Below are 19,155 nucleotides of genomic sequence, written 5' to 3'. Positions count from 1 at the left end.
TTTTAAACAAGTCATGCTACAATAATGATTCATATTTCTGCATCAGTCGTCTAAGGTTCGCGCTAGGGCTGAGGTCAGATAATTACAATTATAGGTGATTGGAATTGAAAAAATCTATTGGTGCTGGAATAATAATTTAGTTCAGATAATTGACTTTCAATTAAACGCAAAACTTAAGAACCATGTAACAGTTCCATGTCTTACACATATGTAATTAACTATTAAAATATGTTTCATATCAAATTTTCACACTACCTGTAATTGATTGTAATTGATTTCCTGGAAAAAAATAAATAACAAAATGCTGGTTACCATAATCATAATTGTAATTGAAAATGTAATTGACCCCAACCCTGGTTAGCATTATGTGAAGTGCAATATTTTTGCGACATCTATGTTTTGTTTTGTTTTTGCAAAACAATGAAGTAAAAATCAGTTTCTATAATTGTGGTGTTTTATTATTGTTACTATTTACTGTTGGTGAGGAAACGTGTGTGTGTGTGTGTGTGTGTGTGTGTAGAGGTAGAGCTGATGGGCCTATGGTGCAGTTATAGCTGTCTGATGGGGGGGAGGTGGAGCGTATCCAGAGCGCTGTGGTAAAGCTCTCTCAAGGCTTTCAGCAGATAGAGACGACAAAACATCTGATTGAAAAGGTGAGGCAATGGTTCCTGGTGGGGGGGGTGGAGGGGGGGGGAGATGATGAAGAGAGAAAAGTTAATACAGATACAGGAAAAAGAAAGAGAAAGTTCACGGGTTATCGCTCTAATAAATCAAAGATTGTCTGTGTGTGTGTGTGTGTGTGTGTGTGTGTGTGTGTTCAACCTGAAACTTTTTTACAAGCTTGCAAACATGCTGAGTGTTTTATTTTGCATGAGGATTAGCCCAGATGGTTTACCAGAAAATGAAACCTATTCAACATTTGACCTCAGTGTGAGGGGGGGCGCTAGCGCACCAATCTGTTTGTGGAGCCGACGCAGTGTTGGTCGACCTGAAACTTTTTAACAGCCTTTCCGAAGCCCCAGGGTGTGCATCCGTTATTTTGGACTTTTATTTTCATTTTAATTTGACGGCTGGCCTGGACGGACGACACCAGGAAGTTATGACGGGACCTGGAAGCAGCACTGCATCATAAACGCTGATATTTTCACTGTCCTATATAACCTAATGTGAACCTTGGATGTACATGCTGAACACACACAGAGTCGTTTGGTCCATTTTTAAAATTTTATGGAAAATTACTTATGTTTTGGCTTTTTTGTGTTTTATCAATGCACAAAGGAAATAAATGTGAATATTAAAAACATTTGCAGTTGCTACTTTTTCTGGGATAATTCCAGAGGTTTGGATACTTTGATCTATGACTGTATGTTGTGAGACAAAGAACATGCAGTGAGTGGAACCTCACAGAGAACCTGAGGTGAGATGATGCAGTGATGCGTATCAGTCACACTAAAGCATCAGCTTTATAAACATATTCACTGAACTATTAATAGTTCTTAATAATAATAATAATTATGTGCAAGACTTTTAGAAAGAAGTCCAGGTCATGAATGCTTCTAAAGTTCCTCTACCATCTACTGTTGAAGGATTCACTGGGCCTGATAATGTTGTGGAGCTGTGGAGAAAGCATTACAGTGATATATTCAATTGTGTAAAAAGTAAAAACTTTAGTATTGGTGACATACTGTACATACCCCTGACAATGTGGTCGTCACTACTGAGGAGGTGACTGAAGCCATTAGCAAATATCAATGGGTAAATCTTGTGGTTCAGATCAAATCACAGCAGAGCACTTAAAATAGAGTTATGGTATTACTTGCTTTATGTTTCACTGCAATGTTAACTCATGGTATATTTTTCTATGCTGTCTGTTGTACTTGTAGTGAAGGATAAAACAGGGAAAATATCCAGTATTGACAACTTAATGGCCTGTGTGATATCAAAGGTCTTTGAAATTGTACTCATGGATAGATTCAAGAAATATGTTATCACCACTGATGAGCAATTTGGTTTTAAAAGTCAACATGGAACTGATATGTGCATCTATGCCCTGAAAGAGGCTGTGAGGAAGTACAGAGGACATGTGCTGCTTAGATGCTTCTACCATGGCAAACTGTTTTTGGTACACGCATCAAACACACCACTCTACACTGCCCACTAGTGGTGCTGCTACACAAAGGCTACATTCCATAAGCTACACGTAGCATACAACGATGCTCCCAGGATTCTTTTGAAAGTTCCTCGCTGGGAAAGTACCAGTCTGCTGTTTGTAGAGAACAATGTGACCACATTAAATGCTGTAATAAGAAATGTTGTTTATCAATGTATGATAGGCTCATGGACTCACATAATGAAATGATAATTGCTCTTATACAGACTGACCAGAGCAGTATCAGGTACAGCTCAGAGCTCTGGAGGCACTGGAGAAAGTGTTATATGGACTATAATAGTGATATTCTCTGTTACGTCAGTGGCTGCATCTGAATATTCTCTCCTATCTCCTTTCCTATCCACTGTTCCCTCCTATCTCCTTTCCTGTCCACTGTTCCCTCCTATCTCCTTTCCTATCCACTGTTCCCTCCTATCTCCTTTCCTATCCACTGTTCCCTCCTATCTCCTTTCCTATCCACTGTTCCTTCACCCCCAGAAGTGTTTAAGTGGCAGCCATGATAAAGAGCGTTCCAGTTCTCTAAAAGCTCAGGAAAGGAGGCTCAATGCTTCCTTTATAACCTCCTTTAGCCTAGGAAACACTGATACATCCTTTACCAAAGGAGACCACATAATGACCCACAATTCATTTAATGTGACACGCACACCCGAGCGCTCACGGAAACTCATGAGCAGGTCATGGACTGGTGTCTGAGCTGCCTGAAACAGATGTGTGCAGCTGTGTGGGGGGAGGGTTTCCAGGACTTTGGCAGGCTAATCTAGCGCAGGTATAGAGGGGTACGCTAACAACCATCTGTACATCAGGTATAGTAAAATTAAATATTATTAATAATACATCTGATTTATTAACTTCTCAAAGTGTGGGGAATGGAGACATGACAGGTGGGCTGCAAAAAAACAGGAGGACATTTTCAAATTCATAGTCATGACTTTTTTCATTGACAATAAAAATTAATAACAGTAAACACACAAAAAAGTAATAATGAAAACCTAAAATTATATCAGAAATTAAAAGAGCATTAAATTATTAGGCTGTATTAGATATGGACCAGGAAGAAAATGTAACGTGGAACTAAAAATAACAAATTAAGTCAGCATGTTTTTCTTAAGTTTTTTGTCTCAGATTATTACATTATTTTCTGTAGTTTTCACCGCTACACTTTAACATTAGTTTTTAGTGCAGGTGATTAATTTAATTTAGTTTATAATCTATTATAAAACAAGATCTTACTTGTTCTCTGTTCGTTCAATAGATTTGAAAAAGTGATATTTGTCAGGATTATTTGAGAAAGTTCACCTTCGTTCAAAGTAACCACTGTATTTACTGATGTTTACGATTGAAGTTTTTTATTTATTTAAATAAATAATATAATTTAAAATAAAATGAATAAATAAATAATTTAGTTTTAAATTGTTTACTGACGAAACCTAAATGTTAACCTATATCTATATATTCACTGTCAGTTGACTTTGTTCAGTTTTATAAACATTTATTGCCTTTAATAGGCTCTAGTTTCCATGTGTAAATCACAGTAGATGTGTTTGAAAAAAGTCACTACGTGTATTTTCAATGGTTATAAAAAGTGAACGTATGAAACTTAAATATAGAAACACTCACCCCCAGCACATGGACTCTGTTGTAGTAGGAGCTGAAGTCTTTGCTCAGAGTCACCAGGAACCTGCAGATCTACACACATGGAGGAGTTAGCGCTGGTTAGCACTGCTTCATTCATTCATCCACACACCTGCTCTGTCTTGATGTTAACTCTGGCTCCTCCTTCTTCACAATCGAGCACCTGTCCTGATTGGTCCAGCAGCTCAGAGAATGGAATGATGTAATTAAAGAGAAGAAGCCATTCACCCTGTAGGTGAGCACATAAAGACAAGATAAAGGTTTTAATTTGTTAAGGAACAGCTCATGGTCAAAGCTGGTAGAAATAAAGAAGTAATGATGAAGATGGAGAAGGTGGTACCTCTTCTTTCAGAGCAGAGAAGTCTAGCTGGGAGCCCTCAGGGATTTCTGGATACAGACCTGCAGATAAACACAAAGAACCAGGATGTAGAGATTTAGGCTCAGTATTAAAACATTACATTAATGATGCTCTTAATCATCCAATTCTGAAAAAAATCAAGGTAAACAAACTAAAGATGAGATTACACAGCTACAGCTAGGGCTGGGCGTTATCAACCAAAACTTATATCTTGATATTTCTTCCCAAAATGACGATATAGAATACAAATCTCAACATTTTTAACTAAATAAAGTCAGAGCAGAAAGATAATACTGGGTTAAATTTGCCACGCAGACACATTGATTAACAAACAGCTTTTGGCTGGTTCTCCCCTAAGGGACAGCACGTGTGAGTGAGTTCTGTAGTGTGGATGTTTAGATGATGGTTAGAACACACACAGTGATCATCTAACAGCTTTTCATGTTGTTCTGAGAAGTAACAAATGCAGTGACCCCTAAAATTTGTATTTTATACAAAATAAGCTCTAAAATAAAAAATATATATTATATAAATATATTAAATATAGCGGCAATGTTGTAATTTTCTATATCACTAAAACAGAAATTGTGATTTATCTTAACTTTTGATATATTGCCCAGGCCTAGCTACAGTAATATTAAAAGCTTTGTTGGCCATATTGATCACTTTCATTAAAACAATAATTAAGGTTAATATGTTTTTTGGTTACTTATTAATATTACCTACTGCTGAAACACCAATGAAACTAATCATCTCTTGAAAACTAATACTGAGCTATCTTTCACACTAAGACACGTGTGTCAAACTCAAGGTCCGGGGGCCAAATGCTGTCTATTGGAGCATCAAATTCAGCCCAAGACAGTAAAAATGATAGAATTTAAATTATTCAGCAGCTACACAGATGCCAAAAAACAGGTTAGCAACACATACAATATTAAAATACTAAAATAGTGCAATAGTCGTGCAGCATCAGTGTAATAAGAAAGTGTACACAGTGCTTATGTGCAAAAAAACATGCTTTATTGAAAAATGAGGCATGTTTGAAGGATTAATGAATGAAAAAGACTAATTTTAGCCTGAAACAGTTGAAAGATGAACTGAACTAATAATAGAAAAAGAACTCTCACCCTTCTCCACTCCTCTCTCATAGCTGTCAAACAGTGTGTGTAATCGGGCACAGTTGTACATCACAAATGCGCCCCCCCGTGGTCCTTTGGTTGGCACGCCTCCTTCCCTTTGGACGTCCAGCGTCACCTAAACACACAGTTAATATTATTAACAATGATTATTCATTATTATTATTATTATTATTATTATTATCAGTCATTCCCAGTCACTGATTCAATCAAAGCAGCTAAAGAAAACGCCTCTGGTCACAAGGGGGCGCAGTGTGCAGGGACAAGTATAATTGTAATTGCACAACTGATGATTACAATAATGACTTAATTATAATAGGAATTGTAATGGAAAAATATGTTGCTGCTGTAAGTTCAGATAATTGACTTTGTAATTGTAATTGAAATTCTATAAAAACTGTGAATTATAATTGAATTAAACATAAACCTGTAAGACCATGTTACAGTTCTATGTCTTACACGTACGTAGTTAATTATTATTATTGTCCTACTACCTTTTCAGTTCTCATTATATTCTTTTTACATTTTAAAAATTATTTTAATCTATGAATATAGTGGCAGAAAAAAGGCTCAAACGCCCACATCATAAATATTCATTCTAATACAGTATATTCATTGATTATGAATCCTAACAATGTAACCAATAGATGAGAAACTAATTAGATGATAAATAATATGTTTTAGTGTATTTTACAGATGATTTAAGACATGAGTCAAACTGACCCTAGGGAGAAAATAATAATTGTAATGAAGGTAAAACACACGACTTAACGACTCACAGGACTGGTGTGGACTGTCGACAGCAGCTCAAAGCGAACCGTAGCAGAGGTCATGACCTTGATGATGTCACTCCATGTCTGACCTACGAGGAGGAAAGACTTCACTTAAATCTATTCACTTTGTCCACGCGCACGCACGCACGCACACACAAGCACACGCACCTTCCACTTGGTTTCCATATTTCATCTCTGAGGCCTCCTTCATCTGGCCTCTTCTTAACCTGCATGAGTCAGCAACAAATGCATGTTCATGGACAACTGGACAAATAAAAAGTATCTTTAAAAAAGCACCATTGATGACTCTAGTGTTCTTTATGTGACATAAAATCACAGTGCAAACAACATGAAAACAGGTGTAACTCTGAGTTCACATTGTGTCTCGTCATTAACTTCCTCCTGTTTCTGAGGCCCCGCCCACTGAGGTCAAACAGGAAAAAAAACTTTTCCAAAATGAAAATCATCATCTTCACATCTGAGGTGGAGCTAAACAAAAATGAGCTTTTAGAACGTGTGAAAACTGGACTTAAAAGATCTCATTGAAACGTTCTGTGGAAGAAGATCAGCTACTGAGCAGGAGACGTCTGCCCCCCTTTGTGCACTGACAACAACTACACAACAGAGATCCTGGAGACACACACAACGAAATACTACGTTTATATCAGCCTCATTCTGCATGCTTTAGGCAATAAATATAACATTAAACTAAATTAACAATTGAAACTTTAAAAAAAAAAAGCTTAAAAAATGACTAAATATTGTCTCGTATCTGTGTTTATTTTGCCTTCAGCCAATTTCACCTATAATTCATCACATTACTGATTAAATACTGCAGTGCATTGGTAAAAGTTTATGTAATTATTTACATTTAAAAGCATGAATGTTTTGTTATTTGGTTTGGTTCAATAATACGTTTAGAAGACTCTCTGGTCTTTGGAGAGAGCAGACGTGTTTTCATTCGCTCCGATAACACGACCTTGGCTACAGCTGGCTACAGCTGAACAGCCTGAAAAATTGGGCCCAAGACTGAAGGAAAATGGTGAAAAAACCGCAGGGAGGCCCTTCAGAACCCAATTCGGGTTTGGAAGAGGTCAAGGAGATGATACGCGAAGGTCTACGAAACCTATCTGCCGAGATAAAGTCGTTGGAAAAGACGCTGGAAAACTCACTGGAAAACCTACAAAGCGAAGCAAAGGTACTGAAAGAAAAGAATGAAAGAAATGCTGAAGAGATAAAATTGTTGAACGCCAGGGTTGAACAGCTGGAACAAAAGGAAAGAGAGAAAGATGCCATCATCACAGGCCTAAAGATAAAACCCAGAAGCTACGCGAGTGACGAAGAAACAAAGTCGATTGAACAACAGGTCATTGACTACCTGGAGTCGAAGGACATTGTCCTGAACCCTGACAACATCAACTCCTGCCATCTCTTGCCAAAGAAAAATGATAACAGAGCTGTAAAAATAACCTTCACGAATAAGAATTTCAAAGGAGAACTACTGAAGCAAGGAAGAAAGCTGAAGGAAACGAAGGTTTTTATTAATGAAAGCCTGACATAAAAAAATTGCAAGCATCGCATGGAAGGCACGCCAAATAAAAAAAGGAGGAAAGATTCTAAAAACGTGGACAAGGAACTGCAGGATTTACATCACACCACTGGGAGAAGAGAACGGAAAACCAATCCTCATCAAAACGATGGAAGACTTGGGAAAATACGAAGGATCCACCTAAACAACAACATTACTGATGGTAATCATGGATATGGACCCAGATCTATATAAACACTGAAACAAAACTCAGACTGTGATTATTTTACGGAGACTGAATTAAATGTGGAAACCACATTTATTCATTTCAATTGCTAGGTGGTGGGGTGATTAAGGATTACATTAAATTGAAATTCAAAGTGTTTATTGTCATATGTGCAGTTAGAAACACGTTTTCCTGTACAATGAAATTACTACCTTGCTTATGAACTAAGATATAATAATGTGTTTATACAAGTTAAATCTAACAGTGGAAAATACAACACTGCCAATAGAACTAACAACAGCTGGATTAACCTTGATGTAGAGACAAAACAAGCTGCAAACTTGTGTGTCCAAAAGAGACATTCCCGAGTGGTGACATTATGGATGAAAAGGGAAAAACCTTCCAAACAACTTCGAAAGAGGAACTATTCTTGAACTGGAGGAATGCTAACAACGTCTGGCAGGGAACAAGGCCAACACGAACAACGATAGAGAGGAGGAGGAATAAAAACAAGACAACACTGACTACAGATGAGAATACACAAAAAAGGACTGTTCAGAACAACTCAAGAATGTTTGACCAGAGAGACATGTAAACCCATGTAAATTTGCGATGGTAAAACAGGGGACGGGACCCAGATAAGCAAACTGCTTCTCTCGTCTCCTTTTTCGGCATGTACAAAAAAAAAAAAAAAAAAATGTAAAAAAAAAAAGTGAATGTAACCATGTCGGAAATAAACTGAATAAATAAATAAAATAAATAAATCTGTTCTTGTGTGTCTGTTTATGTTTAAATAACAGCTGAGGTTTGTTTAACACTTTATTTTCAGTCTCACAGATTATCTACACGAGCTCAGACCAGACGTGAGATCTGATCATAGCGTACCATCACGTCACTATTGATAAATACTGAAGCTTTCATAAATGTGGTTGAACACACGTCGTACGCTCAGATCTGAACGTACCAAGGGTTGATCAATGAGGACCAGAATGATTGTGTCTCATGTGCAGTGAAAGAATGAGACTATAGCGAAGAGGGACATATAAACTAATTATAAAAGAGATGAGACACCTTCACAAACACAGGTACAGTGGTGTCTTACTGCAGGTACTGAGCCGCTGAGAGGTCAGAACCAGGAGTCTTCACAGGTCCACACAGCAGATGCCTCTGTGGAAGCAAACAGCACATCAATCCACCGTGTGTACGCAAGTGTACGTGTGTGTATGTTTGTTACGGTTACTTGTGTGTACGCCGCTCCACTGGCTCGCCACAGCATCGCTATCTGCTGCTGGCGAAACTCATCCTGGCATGAAGTCACATGTAATGTTGTTACCATGGTAACCTGCAAGACAGGAAAGAGCACACAAATCAAGTTAATGTGTTTTTGTGTTGTTTTTAATGAGAAATCGGAACTGTGTGTGTGTGTGTGTGTGTGTGTGTGTGTGTGTGTGTGTGTACTTACAGTGCAGTCAGCTACAGACTGGTCCAATTGAGCGAGATGTGAAACTCTATCTCTGTGAACTAAAGCAAACACAGTTTGTAGCAACATTTCTCTACAGAACAAGATTTTTATCTCAATGTTGAATAAAGTATAAAACACATGATACATTTAGGCCGTGCTGTGTAAAATTATTGAACAGAAGTCCCCATTGCTTTCCTTAAAATCATAATTGAAAGTAAAATGACTACATTTCCTAACATTTTTCCTCCTTTTCTACCTTGTCTGCAAATGCTATCATAGATTAACTCAAGGGTGTCAAACTCATTTGAGGTTGGGAATCGAACAATTGGTGCTACTTTTGCATTTCCATGTATAAATGAATAAAAGGTATGTATGTAGAGTATATAAGGCACCGACTATATCTGAGCAATCGGTGATAGGTAGTGAGAATTAATATTTATTTAATTTGAGGAAATGTTACCAAATTATTTGAAGATTGAGCAGGATTTTGGAAAAATTAGGTTTCTTTCAACAATTTGACAGTAAAAATTACTTCCATGCTGTTATACAAGCATGAGAAACTGTGAACCCTGCAATTATTGTAGAGTTTCATTGAATTTGTGAATGTCCCATTTGGTATTTTTTTATCTCCTTTTGTGTATTTTGTTGTCCTATGTATTTTTGTTATTCTTATGTGTATTTTCTGGTCATTTTGGATGTCTTTCTGAGCTGTGTGGTGTATTTTTGGTATGTATGTTGTTCTTTTTTCTTGTCCTATTGTGTATTTTTACTCCTTTTGTTTATTTTTGTACTTTTATGTATTTCTGTTGTCCCACTGCATTTTTTTGGTCTTTTTGTGTCGTTTTCATTATTTTTGTTGTTCTTTTGTGTTTTTTTCGTGTATTTTTGTTGTCCCCTTGTGAACTTTTTTTCCTTTTCTATATTTTGTTGTCCTATTAAGTATTTGTGTTGTTCTTTTGTGTATTTCTCTGTTAATTTGTGTTTTTGTAATAATTTTGTGTATTTTTTGCTCTAATTTTGTGTATTAACTATTTTTTTTTTTTTACCAATCTTAAAGCCCCGTGACATTATTTTAGTTGTGTGGCATTTTGCATCAGCAAATTTAACCCAAAATTGTCTTTCTGGTCAGACTTTTTTAATTTAAATGATCTAGACTTATATTGTATGTCACCATTTTGAGAAAAAATACTGAGATGTGAATTTTGTTAAATATTGCCCACCCCTAAAAATTACATGAAACAAACACTGTAGATGCTGCTTTTGGTCGTTGTGGGAACCATGATTTTTCATAATGAGAGTCTGACCTGTGCAGGTACCGAGGCTGGGGTCGTATCCCAGCAGACCCTCCTCCTGGAACACTCGTGTGAGATTAATCCTGAGTGCTCCTCCCTCCTCCTCCTCCTCCTGCTGCTCCTCACTTTTCCTCCCTCCACTGCTCCTCCTCATCTCCTTCTCTCTGTACGGGGAGCTCTCCAACGCCTCCTGCATCTTCTTCTCTCGCTCCTCATTGGTCCAGTTGGCTGCAGCAGCCGGCCAATCGATGCCCAGGGCTCTGAGGAGGGGGAGGATCTCACTGTCTTCTGGAAGTGTGGGGCAGTAGGACACTGCAAAGCTAACACAGGAAGGGAGAGGGTCATCATCTACTGAGGGAAGCAGTGGTAAGTCTGAGGAACAAAATGCAAGGTTAAGGCCTAAATGTGTAAGAAAAAAAATAATCTCTGTGATATATCGTAGTATTTCACCACACGATTATCGTATTGATCCAATAAAATGTTCAAATAGAATTTTTTTATTCATGTTTTTTAGCAAAAATAGCACGTAAACTCCTGGTCACTAGGTGTCAGTGAACGCACCATCAGACCTTAAACTACCTCACTATTCTATGACCTTTAGCTTTATTTTTATAAAACATACTGGACACTTTTATAGATGTATGTGGTTAGTTTTTAAGACTTTAACAACTTAACAGAATCAGAATCTGTTGGAGAAGCAAAAGTTAAACTTTTCTGAAAAATGAAAATGTAATTTGAAAGTTTGATAAATACGACTTGTTTTTGATATGTGTGCTTGAATTACAGTTAGTTACCATTTACGTGTTCCCACAAGTTTAAAAAATATGAATATGATATAGTTCTTGTGATTTCCTTAGTTGTTATTTTTGTTTGAATTGAAAGGTTTGGTTCTTAGTTGAGTTTTTGCCAAAGCGTTTTATGACTGTTTGCCCTTAATTTTGATTTGAATCGCTCGCTTTGTTAAATTATAAATAAATTCTTTGGTTTTTACACTTTTGCAACTGGTTGTATTCCACTTCTTTGCTCCTTGACCTCAGCGGTAGTAAGCACTTTCATTTATTCATTTTCCACTTTCTCTCTCTCATTTAAGAACCCCCTGTAGTGCCATAGCGCAGTGGTTCTCAAACTTTATTAGCTCTAGAACCCCTGTCTTTTATTTCTGAACCAAGCTCCCCCTTTGTTCGACGACAGTATTTTATTTAAAAACAACAATTGATCATAATGATGTAATGAGTGAGTGATAACACACATTTAAAATAATCTGACTTTTAAATAAGTGGAAATAAACAGTATTTATTGCAGTGGTTCTCAACCTTTTTTTGGATCATGACAACATTTTGTTTTCAAGAATTTCTGGAGACTCCAAAGACATTCTTTCCTTGAATTAGATAAAAAAAATAAAAAATCACTGCAAACTAGCTAACTATTAAACTACATTAATATTTCACAAAGTGAAAGTATAGAAACACAGTTGTTTAAGATTGTGTTTTATTGTTGTTTTATTTATTTTAAAAGAATAATAATTAAAACCCTTCAAAAATCTATTTTAATTTTTTAGAAATTTCAAGCGACCCCAGTTAAATTCCAGGTGACCCTACAATAGGTCTCGACCCTAAGGTTGAAAAACCCTGATTTAGTGGCTCTTGAATAGATTTATTTCTATAGGTTTTATCATTTCTGGTCATCTCCTTCCTGGGGTGGGGCCAAGACTGACACTTTATTTATTCATTTACCACTTTCTCTTTAAAGTACCCCCTGTAGTGCCATCGTGTACCCCTAGGGGTATACGTACCCCCATTTGAGAAACACTGAACAATAAAACAATCTAATTTGATTTGTAAAGATTATTTTGCATATCATTTCCTTCGCTGGTGCAGGTTTCACTCTGACTCAACATAAAATCCTGCTGACTCACCCCTGTCTTTTCAGTAGCGCCCCCATGTGGTCAGACAGAAGGACGGTCCTCAGCTGACCAATGGTCAGTGAGTCTGGGGTGGGGGGGCTGGGTTTAGGGTGCAGCGCGGGGCAGTTGATCACCACACAGCCTTTGGTGTGACTGGAGAGGCCCAGGTAGTCCACGGCTCCCCCAGATAAGACGGCTTTGAAGGCAGCAGCGTGGTCCACCCGCACCCTCAGACCCTCACTCATCATCTCCCCATCGGCTACAGGGAGAACCCCAGGGCCACGGAGGGACAGGACCCTGGACAGGACTGCTGGGGGGACCTGGGGAGACACCACCATTACAGTAGATGTCATAGTACAGTAACCACTACCAGCACCAGTTTGGCCATCATGGAACTCATTGAAGAGATTACAACTGCAACTTATAGAAAAATACATACACAATAGGGTGTTCATTAATTTAAAGAAGGTATTTGACACTATAGATCATAGATTCTAAATGATATACCATGGAGTTGTACTGGACTGGTTATTTACAACAACCAGTTTGAATTTGACGATTATTGGTCAGAATGTATGAATATTGAATATGGACTTCCACAAGGTTCGATTTTAGGATCTAAACTTTTTATTTTATATATAAATTATATTTGTGAGGTTTTGAAGACGTTACAGTACGTATTTATTTATTTATTTATTCAGTTCATTTCCGACATGGTTGCAATCACAGAAATTCATTTTGACATTCAGAGCAAAATCACATCATTGTTTTTTTTTTTGTTCTTTTTTTTTGTTCTTTGTCCTTTTGCATGCCGGAAAGGGCGACGAAAAAAAGCATTATGCTATTCACAGATAATATAAATGTATACTGTTCATGAAATGATTTGAAAACCTTACCATAATATTGAAGAGGAAATTGTTAAACTAAAATAAATACATTATCTTTAAATTTGACAAAGACTAAATTTATGGTATTTAGTAATAAAAGAAAGGTGGAAGTCAGTTTATCCATTACCAATGTGAATATTGAGAAGGTGTAAATAGTGAAATAAGATTTCTCGAGCTCATCATAGATGAGAAGTTCACATGGAGAGCTCATATATTACATGTAAAAACAAGGTATCAAAAAACTTATTTATTTTGAATAAGGATAAATACAGTTTATTTATTTATTTGGATATGTTCTTTGTAAAAATGCTTAAATTAATATTATAAAGTATGTTGCAGTTCAGGTGATGGTGGAGGGAACAGCAAGACAAATTCCTCGTGTGTATTCAATACATTACTTGGTCAATAAAGTTTATTCTGATTCTGATAAAGCCGTCTAATATTAGCTCTGTTAAAAAAGAGAGCAGATAAATATATTATTAATATATTATTCTTCCTCCTGCTCATTTCTCATCATAAAAATGTATAAAACACTGAAGGTGTGAATCATATGTGGTCTGTACAACTATGCATTTTCATGAAAGGAATAAAATAAATGAATGAATGAGTTTAAATGTTTTTTAGAATCTCAAGAATGAAATGAAAAAAAAGATAAAACAAAACAAAACAAGATCTACAATGATTAGATCATTCCTATCATCTAAAATCATTGCTTATCGACAGGGTTGGGGTCAATTACATTTTTAAAATACAATTACATCTTCAATTACAATGACAATTATGTTGACCTGTATTTTTTCCAATTACAATTATTATTTCCCCCTGGAATTAATTGCAATTACCTTCTAAATTATGAAAATTCTATTTTAATCACATCTACTAATCCTTTAATAAATAACCTTTATTAAACGTAACCTTCCTCTTGTGTTAGCTTTCTGTTAGCATCTCTAATGCTAACGGGTCAGTTTGACCGATTACTTAAATCAGCTGTAAAATACACTAATAAATATTATTTATCATCTAATTAGTTTCTCATCTATTACATAGTTAGGCTTCCTAATCAATACAAATATTGGTATTAATATTTATGGTATGGGTGTCTGAACATTCTTACTGTCAGTTTGAAATAGATTAACTTTTTTTTTAATGGCAAAATGATTCTTAAGAGAACAAACCGGTAAACTTGATATGAAACATTTTAATAATTATCAACTATGTACAGTATGTGTAAGCAATAGAACTATAACACGGGAACCTAATTATTTAACAATATTCTAACAATTATTTAAACATAATGTATGACATAAAATACAATTTAAAAAGAGGGCGGTGCACTATTTGATTTATGGTCAGCATAATCATGAAAACAAGCTTTTGTTTGCATAATTCTGATTTACATTTTACCTTTGAAAAAAAAAAAAAAACAATCTTTAACCACAAAAGAAAACAAGCAATTTCAACATGAATATTTCCTAGTTTCCCTAAATGATATGTAAAGTATGTAAGACACCAACAATATCTAAGCAATAAATAATAGATATCAGTCCCTCTACAGGATATATTTACTTTAAATTTACTTGATTTTGTGACAAATTTTCTATTTAACTTGGGGAAATTTTGTGAAATATTTAGAGGAAAATTGCAGCATTTTGTAAAAAACGTAAGTGTTTGATTAAAAATGACTGATAAAAGCAGAATAAAACTAATTGTAAATGTTGAGCTCTGAATGTGAAAGCATAAACTCCTAAGTAGTGTTTTACTTTCCAACAGGATGTACAGTAAACCTTTAGGTTTTGTTTTCAAACCAGGTTTTAACATAAATGTCAGTAAGTTTAAAAAGCTCTGCCCCAGAAAGATCAATACAAATGTCAGTCAGACATAATACATCAATACCAGATTATCATCCCTGCTTCAAAAACCCATAGGACAACACATGTACTCAACAAACATCCTAAAGCAAGATAACAGCTGTATATATTAGTCATTAAACATCACATTTTATGAATGAATCACTCATTGTTTGAGCATATCTGACTTTTCAAAGCTTTGTATTTCACAGTTTGTTGCTTTGACCCATATTATATTTATTATATGTGCCACCAGTCATGGGTTAATAATTAGTGCTGCAGGCTCCTAACTCTGACTTAGAGTTTAGATTAAATTATGTGCCATTGTTCTTTTTTTATCCTATTCTATTCAAAATGTCAATATAACCTTGAACGAGAGCTGCAAGAAATAAGATTCAAGATTACATTTTAAAGTTGCTATATACTGACTTTAGGTTGAGTATTTTAAACCACTTTAAATCATTTATACAGTTAGTTTCACAATCAAAAGTGGGACAATCAATTTATTTTAAAGCCCATTCATATCTAATTCAGTTCAGTTCAACTTTTTCCAAAGTTTGGGCTGTACCCCATCAGCGCCCCATCTAGAGCTGAGCAATATATCGACATTCAAGATAAATCGACTTTTCTATTTTGGCAATATAGAAAATTAAAATATCACCTATATATATACATATTAGAATAGAATAGAATAGAATAGTCTTTCATTGTCACGGTACTTGGTGGTACAGTGAAATTTGAGAGATGCTCGCATAGAGCTACAGTACACCACAGAGCATAGAATTAAAAGACAGGAGCAAAAACAACAACAAGGCATTGAATATGTACAAAGATGATAAAAAAACCAACGTACGGCATTAAAAAAAAAAAGAGATGTAATGATTCACTCAACTCCCGATACGATTCTATTCACGATACTGGGTTCACAATACGATTCTCTCACGATTTATTTTACAAAATGGGACTGTAGATAAATGATGATTGAAAAATATTCCTTTATTCTTTTTGGGAAAAAAACGAGAAAACACTGTACTGTTTTCCTTTTATTTTCATTGTCAAAAGAATCCCTTGATAAACTATTCAAAGCAATGCAATTTAACTAAAAATAAATCTTGAATGAAATAAACATATATACAAATGAAGAAGAAGCCTATTATTTTAAATTCTGGTTCTATAGTAAACAATGCAAAACTACATAATAGTTCTTTTTCTTTTTAAAAGTGCAACTTATATACGTATTTTGTGCCTTAACAATTGGACTTTAAAAAAAAACCCCTCATGTATTTACGTCAGATATTTGTTTGGACCAGCAGAGGGCGCTGGTAACCCAGTGGTCGGTTGGCATGCAGATATTCTGTGCAGTGAAGAAGAAATGCTATGCTAGCAGACAGAGCTAATAGAAAAACGTGACTTTTACAGATATTCACGTAATACTACGGATATTCTTTTGGTGCTAAAGAGGTAAGGAATCATTTATGAACATGTTTAAGAGTAGAAGGTGGCCAGAAAGAAAGTAGTAGCAGATTCCACCCACCGCCTCAGCATTTGGACAAGAGAAGGATAAATATATAGCACCCTCTGCTGTTTAAAAAAAGTACTGTGATTCAATTCTCAGAAAATCGATATCAATATATATATATATATATATATATATATATATATATATATTAGTGGTGGGAGCCTCTGGGTACCTCACAATACGATAAAAATACGCGATACACATTTCTGTGAAGACGTACCTGCACATTTTAGTGAAAAAGCAGAAAAGGTTTTGAAAAATTAAATAAATATTTTAGAAGAAAAAAATCCAAAAAAAAAAAAAAAATCGATACTAGTGCGAGCATATCGATAATCGATCGTGCCAAAAAATATTGCAATATATCGCTGTATCGAGACACTTCTAATATATATATATAATTATGTAATACATAACCTATTTATGAAGGCCGTACTGCGCTGTTCCAAATACCTAATAACAATTAGAGGTGTCCCGATCGAATATTGATATCGAATATCAGTCCGATATCAGCCAGAAAACAAATATCGGATTTTATCGGACTGCATCTAAAGTCTCCGATATAAGCTCTCTGATAAAATGTTCTGCTCCAGCACATCTATCTATAGATGTCTGTGGTTCACACTCTAACACAATAACCTGCTGTTGTTCACTATTGTTCTCTGTTTGAGTGACATCACATGATCAAACATTTTCTAACATTCCACACAACAAAATAAGTCATAAAAGTATGTGTATGTGCAGATCAATATCGGCATCCGGCCAATACTCAAGGCTGCAATATCAATATCGTATTTGAGGTGGGGGGGGGGGGGGGGGGTGTATTGGGATATCCCTAATAGATCATAATGATAGAATTAATGAGTGATAACATTTTTTAAAGAATCTTATTTTGTAAGTAAGAAATAAAAAAACAGTATTTAGTGTCTCCTGAATAGATTTATTTCTGTAGTTTTTTATTATTTACGTCATCTCCCTCCTGATGTAGTGGGACCAACACTTTTGTATTTCCAGTTCTTTTTTTAGTCAAGATAATTATCATTATCATCATTATTATTATTTTATTATTTAAGTTGTTAATTTTCCACTATCTCTCTATCTCACAAGTTCCACCTGTAGACCATCGCGTAGCAGTAGGGGTACACGTACCCCCATTTGAGAAACCCTGATCTACACTACAAAGCGGAATAATCAGGGTACGGTAATTTAACGAGTCAAATAGGGGGTTTGTTCAACCAAAACAGGTTTTATATAATATCAGCTAAACAGTGTTTGTCACTGCGCAGTGAGCTCAAACTGTAGAGGTAAATAATAAATAATAAATAATAATAAATGTGCTAACCTGTCCGTCTGCATACAGAGTGTTAATCATGGTGCTCGGTGATAAGAAGTCTCTGTTCCTCAGGTTTTTAGCGCTGCTTTCTTTAAACCACAGTTTCTCCGGGTTAGGGAACATTCCCACACCTTTACCCGGTCTAGAGACATGTTCTCCCCGCAGTGCAGAGCTCAGAGCCTGGACGGTGGCGGTTATCCTCAGAGGACAGGTTTCCTCCACAGCCTCCATTATAGAAAGGTGAAACTCTGTCTCAGTGTAGCTTTAAACACGTCTCATAACGACTCACTGTGGTTTTAAAGATGCTAAATGACGGTATTCTGTTCGCTGGTCGATGTTCAATGGCTGTTATGATGTGAATAACCGCACCGGTCCGTTTCTGTAGCGGAACCGTAGCAGCACAGTCGGTGTTCTGACCGAGGCCATTTTTGTGTGGGACTGTTTTGGCGCTTCCTAGCGGCCCGTAAATCAACTGCAGCAATCTTATAATAATAATAATAACAACAACAACAACAACAACAACAACAACAACAACAACAACAACAACAACAACAAGAACAATAAATTTAATTATTTATTAAAAAAATAGAAACAGGATTGGGTTAAATTATAATTGTAATGACTTAATTGATAATTAGTTACAATTATGGAGTAATTATCATTTTAATTTTAATTGAAAAAACTGCTGCTGCTGTAGAATCAGAAATTCTTTATTTATCCCAGGGGGAAAATACCTACTAATATTACAAATAAAAATAACACACTAAAGAAAGAAAGAAAGAAAGAAAGAAAGAAAGACAAACAAAGTTAAGTAAAATACTTGTAATTAAATAAGGATTAAATACAAGTGCACACATTACAGTAAAAAAAATAAAATTAATAATAATAATAATAATAATAATAATAATAATAATAATAATAATAATAATAATACAGATATATACAAAAATCAAAACTGTCAGGTTGAATTATAACTGACTTCAGAAAATGTATTTTGTAATTGTAATTGGCATGGAAATTGCTGCCACAGGGGAAAATATATTTTGGTTCTCTAGAAATCCTATCAAAAAGTCAAATATAATTTGAGAACCA

At 35.5% G+C, this 19,155-nt stretch overlaps 1 protein-coding gene across 1 annotated transcript; it reads right to left on the bottom strand.

Annotated features, from left to right (window-relative positions):
• Window positions 1-417: 417 nt before the first annotated feature.
• Window positions 418-18,488, bottom strand: dalrd3 (DALR anticodon binding domain containing 3). Its single transcript, XM_028454144.1, has 13 exons — window positions 18,073-18,488; window positions 12,493-12,800; window positions 10,590-10,897; window positions 9,286-9,344; window positions 9,064-9,165; window positions 8,926-8,990; window positions 6,238-6,296; window positions 6,076-6,158; window positions 5,288-5,414; window positions 4,143-4,201; window positions 3,915-4,031; window positions 3,788-3,856; window positions 418-668 (listed from the first exon to the last, which is right to left on the bottom strand). Exons 1-13 carry the CDS (start codon window positions 18,292-18,294, stop codon window positions 549-551), a joined length of 1,698 nt encoding a protein of 565 aa, XP_028309945.1. The 5' UTR covers window positions 18,295-18,488; the 3' UTR covers window positions 418-548.
• Between the last annotated feature and the right edge of the window lie 667 nt (window positions 18,489-19,155).

This window comes from Gouania willdenowi, chromosome 7, assembly GCF_900634775.1.
Source record: "Gouania willdenowi chromosome 7, fGouWil2.1, whole genome shotgun sequence".
NCBI classification, from domain to species: Eukaryota; Metazoa; Chordata; class Actinopteri; order Blenniiformes; family Gobiesocidae; genus Gouania; species Gouania willdenowi.
This window is presented reverse-complemented; position numbering and strand designations above follow the sequence as displayed.